The 11,446-nt window shown below is 37.7% G+C and overlaps 1 protein-coding gene across 4 annotated transcripts in view; it reads right to left on the minus strand.

Annotated features, from left to right (window-relative positions):
• Positions 1 to 1,918: 1,918 nt before the first annotated feature.
• Positions 1,919 to 11,446, minus strand: part of HMGCS1 (3-hydroxy-3-methylglutaryl-CoA synthase 1) — a 19,264-nt gene continuing 9,736 nt past the window's right edge. For all 4 annotated transcript variants that reach the window (XM_007120280.4, XM_007120279.3, XM_007120281.4 and 1 more), the window contains 9 exons: positions 10,374 to 10,831; positions 9,921 to 10,046; positions 9,231 to 9,395; positions 7,900 to 8,065; positions 6,914 to 7,084; positions 5,964 to 6,070; positions 4,983 to 5,108; positions 4,593 to 4,756; positions 1,919 to 3,311 (listed from right to left, as the gene is read on the minus strand). In XM_007120280.4, the coding sequence (XP_007120342.1) occupies positions 3,222 to 3,311; positions 4,593 to 4,756; positions 4,983 to 5,108; positions 5,964 to 6,070; positions 6,914 to 7,084; positions 7,900 to 8,065; positions 9,231 to 9,395; positions 9,921 to 10,046; positions 10,374 to 10,821 (1,563 nt within the window). In that variant the 5' untranslated portion in view covers positions 10,822 to 10,831 and the 3' untranslated portion in view covers positions 1,919 to 3,221. The remainder of the gene's footprint in view (positions 3,312 to 4,592; positions 4,757 to 4,982; positions 5,109 to 5,963; positions 6,071 to 6,913; positions 7,085 to 7,899; positions 8,066 to 9,230; positions 9,396 to 9,920; positions 10,047 to 10,373; positions 10,832 to 11,446) is intronic.

The following is an 11,446-nucleotide window of genomic DNA, read 5'->3' on the forward strand; positions in this document are numbered from 1 at the left end:
GTCCAGGCAGCCTTCAGGGAGGAAGCAGATCTTGAGCTTCTTGACCCCAAAGCAGATCTTGACCCCAAAGATCAACAAGGTTTTGCTAAGATGGGTCGGAGGTGCTAGTTTAATAGCATGTAAAAAAACCTGGAGGCAAAGGGAAGCTTTTGCAAAATTAGATAAAAACTTCATTTTTTTTACTGTAGATGCCTGCACAATGATGAAATAAGACAAAAAAAGTAAAAGGTGAATTCCTTGTTTTTCACTTCTAAACATTTAAAATGAAAATGCATTTTTTATAATTATAAGCTAGAACCCCAATATATAAACTTGGATTACTGAGGATTGGTATTCATAATCTTCATCTCCACAGTACCACGCTTTTGAGGAGAAAAAAAAAAAAAAAATCACAGGTCAACTATTTCCTTCCACCACCAATTAGGAAAAAAATAGGAACCTATGATTAATTAAGAGCAGTCGATAGAAATTTAAAAGAAAAGTGTTCACTTTTATGTCAAGATTACATAGCTGTAAATTGTTTAAAGATCTTGTTATATTCCTTGCTCTCTTCACTTCCACTTTAGTGTGCCAGGACATTTCAAACAGCAGACAAGAGATAAAGTGTTTCAACTAAGTCACAGGCGGATCACAAGGAGCGGCTGCATCTGTTTGAGTTGTCTAGCATTAATCTTAAACATACTCATCACTGTTCATGAAATAAACAAAACCCAGAAGGTGAAAAAAAAAAAAAAGTTAAGTGCACAAATTCCAAAAAGGAGGAGGGGAAGGATACAATTCTTAAAGCCATATTAATCAGGATCCTAGAATTTGCAGAAGTAGAGAACATTGGCCTCATCTTCTAAATGACCCAGAGATATTGAAGACTGGCCCAGAAAATAAAAGAAATTATTACTAAATATTGAATCCAGACATGACAGCATTATAAAATAGCTGATCAGTACTAGAAAGTAATCTGGTTTAATTCCCAATTCATACAGTCCTAAGAGTTCACAGGGATTGAGATTATCTAGTCCAATATTACTGCCAATGCAGAAATTCTCTCTGTAAAACCTCTGGGAGTACCAGCAACCTGAGACCCTCAGGCTGGAGGCTCTAGATGGCAGTTCTATATTGGCTGTAAAATGTGCTTTTAGTGTTTAATTGCCAACCCTTAATCTTACGTTGTTTTTAGGAAAACACAATAACTCTCTTCATAAATATTTATAGCGAAATACACACATGCTTAGCACCCAATTTGGGAGTTAATTTCTTTGTTTGAAGTATAAGAATGATAAACCATCAGTATAAATTCCTCCATACTGGACAAATAGCTCCTTGAAGGCAAGACCATATGTCTTGTCAATCTTTATTTCTGATGGAAGCAGAGTACCTTGCTTATACCAGGTCTGCACATTTTTTGAACAATGAATAAATGAGTTAGTGAATTAATGGACTGAAATGAAATGAATGACTGTATTTTAAAATAGCATATTAGCTGATTTCTCGCCTAAAGTGTTAGTTCAGGAGGGAAAAAGGAATACTCAAATATCTGAAATATTTCTCTAAAACTTTATTCAAAGTTACTCACCTCACTGTTAATAAGGTGTACAGTTTATGCTCTGTGCCAGTATTAGTAGACCTGCCCATTGCCGGCAATGGACTTTGAGAAAACCCATTTCCTGACACCCCAAAAGTTAAATTACTCTTTTCAAAACATACCGAACTCCCAATACTTGCAGAAGTATTACATGCACCATTTTCCCATCAATCTTTAAATCTGAAGTTAAGTTATTAATCTACATCCGTGGATGTTAAAATGAAGTCATTTTAACAAATTATGACTGTACAAATCAAAACACCGCTAGTTAATATTAAACAAAGAGTATTTTACAAACACTACATTACATATTACCTTGCAATCTGAAACTTACATTTTATATTTGTGTAAGTTTATTTTAGATAACTGAAATGTCACAGAATTCAATGGCAAAGTTTAAAAAATTTAGTTCTGTACATTAGTTCCAACTATCTCTATTTTACAATCTATAAGGCTCATGTCATAGTTCAGCACCAGAAAGATCTACGAAACTGTCTAACCAGTCTTCTTATTTATTCCATATGATGGTTTTTGTTGGTTTTTTGTTTTTTTTTTTTAAGGTGAAAGTCTGAGAAAATGCTTTATATATCCTACTTCCAGACCTTGAGAAGTGGGATACTTTTTGGCTGGTCATACTATGTAAAAACTTCGGTTGTACCTTTTAATTTTCATTGAACAGATACAAAAACCAAAAAGGATACTTACAACATGAGTTTAGGTTGTCAGTCTTTAAGTTGAATTTATAACACTGAAGCATCAGAAATAACCTAATAATAATGCCCTTCCCCTATCCTTCCTTTTTGTTTTAAATTTTTAAAAGGCAGCCATAAAAATGTTTTATTTATTCTTCAAAATAAGGTGCAAAGAAGGATTGCAACCACCAACTTCCTCATACACAACTCCAATAACATCTCAATGTTGTTCCGCAAAATACACCTTGAACTGAGTCAGGAGCAGACCTAGAGCTACATCCATGTTTTCTATACCAGACGTCTGCTCAATGCCAGCATCTCGCTGTTCACAGAGGTCATTACAGTAACGTGTCACTGCTGGCCTGGATTTAAAGCAACGGTTTTTAGAACTAGTGTTAACTGTCCCAACTCTTCTCCTTCTTTAGGATTCATAAATTCTAGAAAAAGAGTATGTCTGTCTTGCCATTTTCAAACAGGGTTTGTGCATATCTCATTAAGACCACATTCCCTAAACCAGAAACTTTTTTCAAAAACCACAGGAACTTTCAGTAATCTTGTTTGTTCAAAGTATAAAATTCTTACATGTTTAAAAAAATTAAAATTGGAGACTAGTACCGCTGCTTTCTTCGCCAGAAGTGCACTATTCATCACACTACATTTAAAAACTAAGCTTCATGCATACAAATGGCCAGAGGGGTATGAAGTTTTACAGAGCCCTTAACATCATTCGAGTACATTAAGCATTGGCTAGACCACAACAGGAAGCATGTTAGGAAACTGAGCAAAGAGACTTTCCCAAGAACACGATAATTTTCCAGGCTCCATGTCAGTCACATAAAAATTTAAGCAACATGTAATCCTTTAAACTTGTCCCCAGACAACCCATTCCCCCAACAGTTCCCATACATACCCCCCACCCCACCTGAAGTCCTCCATCTCACAGAAGTATCTTAATGCTCCCCGTTACTGATGACAGCTGCTTCAGGTTCTGCTGCTGTTGCAGGGAGTCTTGGCACTTTCTTAGCAGGGCTTGGAATATGCTAAATCAAAAGAAAAAAGTTGATGCCTCTTAGCGTTTTTTTTAAGGAAGAGGCAAGTTGCTAATTAAAGTTCTAATAGGAAAAGTGATAGAGGGCAACTTTGGAGAGGCTTATGCTCAATATATATTCTATATAACTTTTCATGGAGGGAGCTAAATATCCATTCTTTACCTTATGGTGAATGTATTATTCAATTATCCGTGCAGCAAGAGAGTGGAAGGCCATGGAGATCCACCATACCCAGCACTTCACTTGTCACATCCTGCCTTTGCAACTCAAACACTTGTGGCTTGACTTGCTACCTCAAGGAGCAAGACTATGCATTTAGCAAATTTGTGATGAGTGGATAAGATTAATAACTTCAAAGTTTTTAAAGTCCTCAGTTTGAAGCCTGGCTCTGATCCTGGTTAAGTCATTTAATTTTTTCAGTCTCATCTCTAAAATGGGCACAGTATCGTTTAAGTCAAGGGGGTTCTTATAAGGATTAAATTTAAAAATTAAATTAGGTGCTTCCCTGGTGGCGCCGTGGTTGAGAATCTGCCTGCCAATGCAGGGGACACGGGTTCAAGCCCTGGTCTAGGGAAGATCCCACATGCCACAGAGCAGCTAGGCCCGTGAGCCACAACTACTAAGCCTGCACGTCTGGAGCCTGTGCTCCGCAACAAGAGAAGCCACGATAGTGAGAGGCCCGCGCACCGCGATGAAGAGTGGCCCCCACTTTCCGCAACTAGAGAAAGCCCTTGCACAGAAACGAAGACCCCAAACGAAGACCCTAGTCAAAAATAAATAAATAAATATTTTTTAAAAAGAAAAAAAATTAAATTAATTAGAAAATGAAAAAAGTGGCTAGCATGTAATAGGAATTCAAATCATAGCTATTTCTGTTCCTTCTTGACAACTGGAGACAGATTAGACAATGGGCTGAGAGAAGGGGTGTGAGGAACTCAACACCCTGCCCCTACTTCATCTCTCACCAAGACATGTACCACAGGTGAGCCTTCACTCTAGAGCAGTTTTCCTTTAAATTCTGGTATTGTTAACAAAACCTCGTATTTACTGTGCACTTAAAAATGCTAATAATTTAACTGCAAAGCACTTTATACAACTGGAAAATGGCATAGCTAGAATCCAATACCAGAGCACTGGCTCTGAATCACTCTGCTTTATTGACATTCCTTTAAGTTGCTAAATCTCAGTTAGATCCCCTAAGCCCTGAGATCTGGGGATGGAAATTTCTTACCCTGTCAAAGCCCAAGACCAAACACAATAAGCTTTCTTTACCTCAGTTGCTGTGCTTGAATGCACAAGCCCTACGCCTTCATCCAAAGTTTCATCATTTGGAGAGGGCCGCCGAGCATAAGTTCTTCTGTGCTTCTCATCTACTCGAACTAGGTACCATGTTCCTTCAAAGAGTGAGTCTATTGAACTCTGGGGAATATAGCTGACTAAAGGAAATGCAGAGAATGTGAAAAATTAGTTATGACATACAGCTCATCTGGTAATAAAACTAAAGATAAAAGTTGCTATTTCCCCATAATTTTCACCAACATCAGGTATGTACCGAATACCGCCTAGATATCTGGACATGCTAATCTGATACGTGACATGTTTAATGTTATTAGAGCCCTCCAATAGGCTTCTGGGTATGTATTAACAATTTAATATTTTTACCCAAGTGATGAGTGTCCTCTCGGAGCTTCATGTTTTCAGCAAAGACATCTGGTGCCACGCAAGTTCTTGAGTCAAGCCTTGATTTAAGATCACATAAGCTTGCTACTATTTTATCAAGAGCAGACCCTAAAATAGCAAATAATTCCAACATTAAAAGACTAAAAATAGCATGCCCCAAAGCCTGAACAAAATGTTGCCAAACGAAAAAAACAACTTTGCATTTCTTTCAGAACTACTGGCTATTGTTTAGTTAAAAGATAAGCTGTTATTTATTTGGCATAGCTTCTGTTGACCTCTGACTAAATGTTTGCTCCATATCAGCCAGTAGACAAGCTAGGAAATAGGTGGGATTTGAAACTATAAATAACTTGTCTACAGTCCACCTACAGTACAGTTTTAGAGTAACGCCAAGTCTTCCATCAGTTTTTCTCCATATTTTTGCTCCTCCCTGCTCAGGGAAGGCACAAACGTGTCCTTAAATACAGCTAAGACCATACTCTTATAAACATTAGACAACTCAGTAAACCAACCAACAAGAAATGACCTGGTATTATTCACTCATATGATCAGACTCAATCATTGGTGTGAAGACTCAAAAGCCACCTGCCTTAAATAGGTATGCTTCCCTTTCTCTACCTACGTCCCCTGGCTACATATCCTTTAAAAATGAGATAAAAGAGAAAATAAAGTTACTTGCCAAAGAAGGAAAAGTCACATTATGCCATTAAAACAAAAAAAGTTTCAGCTGATTATACATTTTTTTCTGACTTGGAAAGAAGGAAAGCTATTCTGCCTCAGACATAATCCTGCCCTTTACCCAGTTAAGGCAGATTTTTGGAGAGTATGTTGAAAGAAGTAATGAAGATTAAAATGTCATAATGATGTACGGGACAGATTCAAGCACTAACTTGAGAAGCCTGCTAAGTCAACCTTACCACAGTAGGTTTTCAAGACATTCTTGCTGAAAGACTCAGCATTTACCTGGTGTGGCATCTTGTGTAACTCTGAGGGAGTACAGAGTGGCAGCTAAACCAGAACCGTAAGAGAACACACCAATCCTCTTTCCTGCCAGCTGCTGAGGTGAGTACCTGTGTAGGAGGGAAAAAAAACATTAAAAAGTTTAATTGATCCAACTACAATGGGTGGAAAACCACGAGTTGGAATAAAATTCATCCTAAGCCTAGGGATCTAACCTAAAGCTTTACTATTACAGTAAGCAGACTGAAAACAAGAATTCTCATCTCTCTGGGAATGATGGGGTTTTTGAAAGTTATCATGTCCTAATATAAGTTATTTGCCAACTGGGGTTCAACTGTAGGTCAAGAATAATAAAACCGGGGCTTCCCTGGTGGCGCAGTGGTTAAGAATTCACCTGCCAATGCAGGGGACACGGGTTCAAGCCCTGGTCTGGGAAGATCCCACATGCTGCAGAGCAACTAAGCTCATGTGCCACAACTACTGAGACTGTGCTCTAGAGCCCGCGAGCCACAACTACTGAGCCCACGTGCCAAAACTACTAAAGCCCGCGCGCCAAGAGCCCGTGCTCCGCAACAAGAGAAGCCACCAAAATGAGAAGCCTGTGCACTGCAACAAAGAGTAGCCCCCACTCGCCGCAACTAGAGAAAGCCTGCATGCAGCAACAAAGACCCAACGCAGCCCCCCAAAAATAATAAATAAATAAATTTATTTTTTAAAAAAAGAATAGTAAGGCCATGAGAACAATAGCCAGGAAAGCAAGTATGAAATTAAATACTCTGGAATAATTGTAGCCTCATCCCATATCTCCTTCAAGTCAACAGACAATAGGCTAGAGAGCCTGGAAATAAAATACCGTTCTGCGACCTGCCACCAACATGCCTGACACCAGATCTGGTCTTAGAAATCTAACATCTCCGAACGAGGGGAGTGAATCAGCAGAAATTTATACTTACTGTGCAAGAACAGAAGCAAGGGAGCCATACACTGAAGATGTGTACATATTTCCATTTTGATTTGACACAAGCAAAGATGCCTTCGTTTTCTGATTGAAGAGTTCTGAACTAGCCTTCATAAATGCCTTTTCCACATCTCTATCGAAGTAGGTATCTTCTAACTTAACATCCCTGAAAGATTTAGGAAAAAGAAAATCTTACAGTATTCAAAGACTGTATTTTTATTATATTACTTAGTGGACCTAACTATAAGTGTGTATGATTCTGATTTCCCATTTATTAAAAACCAAGTAGCAGTATGCTAATTGCTAGGTAAGATATAACAGTTGTACATACATGGTCCTTTTTTCTGAAAGGTGTTTTTTTTTTTAATCAAATTAAAACAACATAATTCTAATGGATTAATAACCCACTAAAGCTGTCATCACCAAACAGAATATACTACTATTTCAAGTCCATAATAATGTCCATTTAGTTAGAAAAGTCACATTATAGGAGCCAGGTCTTAAAAAGTTGAATAGAATTTTATCAGAGGGAGAAGAGACACAGGAAAGGAGAAACAGAATGGGTTTAACAGGTATAGCATACCAGGAGGCCCTAGAAGAAGGGAAAACGTGGAAGGAGTGTGAAAGCAGACGTCAGCAGCGGCTATGTGCAGGATGGATATGGGCACAGCGGCTCGGGAGAGGCAGGGAGAAGAGTTAAGAGGCTGCTGTATAAATACAGGCACTTGTGGGGCTATATTATCATGGTGACAATGGCAACAGATCGAAAAGGAGGAAATCAGAAAATCTGAGTAGAAATGACTAAAGAATTCGTGTAGGTAAGCGACCACCTCTCTGGGACTCAGCTTCTTCATTGATTACATAAACAGGTTAGACAAGATGACTTCTTTTGACTAAAATTTTCATGTCTGTACAAATATTGGTTTAACAGATATAAAAAATACTCCCACATAGAAGGGAAAAAATCATAATTCCTCTTACCCAAAAGCTTCCAGGCCACTATAGATACTATTTTTATCTCTGTTCTGGTCATTAAGGAAGTCATTCAGCAACATCCGAGCTACAGATTTCTGAACCAGTTTACAATAGGGTGAGTGGAAGATCATGAAACCAAAATCATTCAAGGTGAAATCTCTATCATTTCCCTCTGAAAGAGAAATCCAAAGAAATTATGAAATTCATTTAAGCCACTAACTTTTGAAGTTTGATTTTAGAACAGGGCTGGGATGTTTTTATATCTTTAAGCAGCAACCAAAAATACACTGTATAATGAAATATCTCTATAGTTTAAAATGTTTATCAAAAAGACATCTAGAAATAGAACAATATACACTACTATATTACTGGTTTTCAGACTGAACTATCACAACCCATTAGTGGGTTGTGTAATCAATTTAGTGGGTCAGGGCCAGTATTTTTTTTTTTAACCTTAATAATTAAGAAGTTTTTGTTCGTTTGTTTGTTTTTGTTTTGTTTTTAATGAAACAGACTAGAGTAGAAAATAGCAAACTGTATAACCCGCAGCATGGGCAGGAAATTTCATGACATTTTAGTTTCCATTTAACTGCACATACCATGTATACTTTTTACTGTGGGTCCTAATAAAAAGTTAGAAAATCACTGTATTGTTAAATACTGGCAAACAGTATGATATTTTACATACTTCAAGAATGCTTCTTATCCAAAGCCACTATGTTATTTAATATCTGTTATTGAATATTATTTTTACCCGTCTCTCACAAACCCTATAAAGCAAAGTTGGACTATGGAAAAAGCATACTTTATATGATATTGTGTGTTTTAATAGCATTAATTCGAATACTGTCCTCAGTACCTCAAGAACTTTCTCAGGGTTAAAGATGGAGATTGATGATGACACTAAAAAAGCAAGTATGAATTCACAGGTCAAGTGCACAGACTACGTGGGCAGGGGATCACTTCGGTATAATTTATTTTCATTAGAGTTTTCTTCGGATCACAGTTGCAAACTAAAACCTTGTGAGAATACCTCTCTCAGAATATGTACAAAATTCAAGTTACTTTCTTTTACCCTACTTTTGATTTTCTTACTGTGGGTAAGTAATCTTAAGTATCTTTACAGAAATACACTCCATTTGGAAAGTTTACCTGTTCTCTTAAATTACACATTCCCAGAAACTATGGGAAAACTAAGCTATTTGGTCGGTGAGAAAGAAATGGTTTAAGGAGACACTAATGAAGGATGCCCAAGAAGTAGTTTCTCACTAAAGACAGTCAGCACGTTACACTGCCCTCAACAGATACCAAAACCAAGGAAAATAGATAAAGCCCACCTTTCTGCCACTGGGCATAGATCTTCTTGCGGTAGACAGAATAGCAGCGGTCTAATGCACTGAGGTAGCACTGAATGGATAGTTTTCCATCTACTATAGGATATTCAGAAAGCATATCAGGCTTGTAAAAGTCATAGGCATGTTGCATATGTGTCCCACGAAGTCCTATTAGAACAAAAAAGAAAGAGGTCCATGTATCTCTGCTTTCTGATGTATGTTAGTAAGCATACTGCATCTGGGAACTTCCCTTTAATCTAGTCAACTCACCACTACTCACAGAATAGAAGTCACAAGGTGAAACCAATATGTAATTCAAATGAAACATAACAATATCCATGGACAGGCCTAAGACTCTTTTGCTATACAACATTTTATGCAAGTTTCATATGCCTAACCAGGAGATCATAACTGCTCTACTGAACTGAAAACAAATTATTGTATGACTATGGCTAAGTTACATCTCCCAGTTATTACTTAAACCCTACTTAAACCCATTTTACTCCTCTGTAAAGTGGGGATGACATCACTTACCTCATACAATTGCAATGAAGACTAAATATGATAATACACATAAAGCACTTAGCAGGTAGTGCCTGCATTTAATGAACACCAAGTACTAGCTTCTATTTTTATTTTCAAATTTCTCAGCATATTGTACAAGTTAAAAAAAATGCTTTCCCAGACACTCACCTCGTTCAAAAATTAAAGGAGCATTAGGCCCAATTAGCATAGCAACGGCTCCTACTCCACCTGTAGGTCTAGCATTTCCTGTGGCATATACAGCAATATCCCCTGCAACTACCATGGCATACCGTCCTGAAAAATATTTTGTATTAGTATACAAGAATGTGATCAACACTCTAAATATCATACATATAAACTGAATTTGTTATATTTTCCCAGAATATCCTTTCCCCATCTTTGGTAAAGAAAAAAAAATATTCTGACTAAATTTTGATAGCTAATTTTGTCCTACATGATAAAGGTAACCAATTCATAATTCAGATAAGCTGAAAGTCGTAGCTATCTTTCTGAACATGTTCAAACAAGCATAACTGGTAAGTTTGCATATGGCATTAATTAAAGGTCATTTGGGCATTTTCATCCTCAAGGAGAGTTTCTTTGGAATAACATGTAACATACCATCCCAAGAGCTGGACTCAATCCAGTTAACAGCATTGAAGACAGCAGCTGTGCCTCCATAGCACGCATTAGTTGTGTCTATTCCTTCTATATCTGTATTCCCAGACTCTTCAAAGAGCTGCATCAAATTCGTCTTCACTGACTTTGATTTGTCGATGATTGTCTCTGTTCCAACTTCTAGCCGCCCAATGCAATCATAAGAAAGGCTATTTCTCTCCATAAGATTCTGGACCACAGTCATGCAAAGAGAGTTGATATCTTCTCTGTCTGTGCAGAAGCCCATCTTGGCCTGGCCCAGGCCAATAGTATACTTTCCAGCATCTACACCATCATATTTTTCCAACTCTGCTTGATCAACATATTGAGAAGGAAAATAGATCTCAAGGGCAACAATCCCAACATCTTTTGGCCAGCAGGCTTCTGCATTCAAAGGAAGTGACCCAGGCATGGTGAAAGAACTTTAGAAAGAAAAACAGAATAAACATTGTTGTAGATTATAGGTTGCAGATTGTCAAGTTCAAACTTAAGAAATCAACATTGAGACTTTCACTATCATCTAAAATATTAATTTCTAAGTTTAGTTTACTTAGGGAGTCAATTTTAATATGTGGAAGTAGTAATTATAGTATGAATGGAGTTATTATTAACTCCATTATTATTTAAAATTATCATCTTTTAGGGACTTCCCTGGCGGTCCAGTGGTTAAGACTCTGTGCTTCCACCACAGGGGACACGGGTTCAATCCCTGGTCGGGGAACTAAGATCCTGCATGCCGCAGGGCAAGGCCAAACATAACAAAAAAAATTATCATCTTTTAGAAAGGCTTGCACTTTATTCAGAGCTGGATATATTTAGATTTAAAATATGATTATTAGAGGTAAAGAAAACTCAAATAAGATTCTTCTATGTTGTAAAGAGCTAAGATAGGGCTTCCCTGGTGGCGCAGTGGTTGAGAATCTGCCTGCCAGTGCAGGGGACGCAGGTTCGAGCCCTGGTCTGGGAAGATCCCGCGTGCCGCGGAGCAACTAGGCCTGTGAGCCACAACTACTGAGCCTGCACGTCTGGAACCTGTG

The sequence above is a fragment of the Physeter macrocephalus genome, chromosome 8 (genome assembly GCF_002837175.3).
Source record: "Physeter macrocephalus isolate SW-GA chromosome 8, ASM283717v5, whole genome shotgun sequence".
Lineage (NCBI taxonomy): Eukaryota > Metazoa > Chordata > Mammalia > Artiodactyla > Physeteridae > Physeter > Physeter macrocephalus.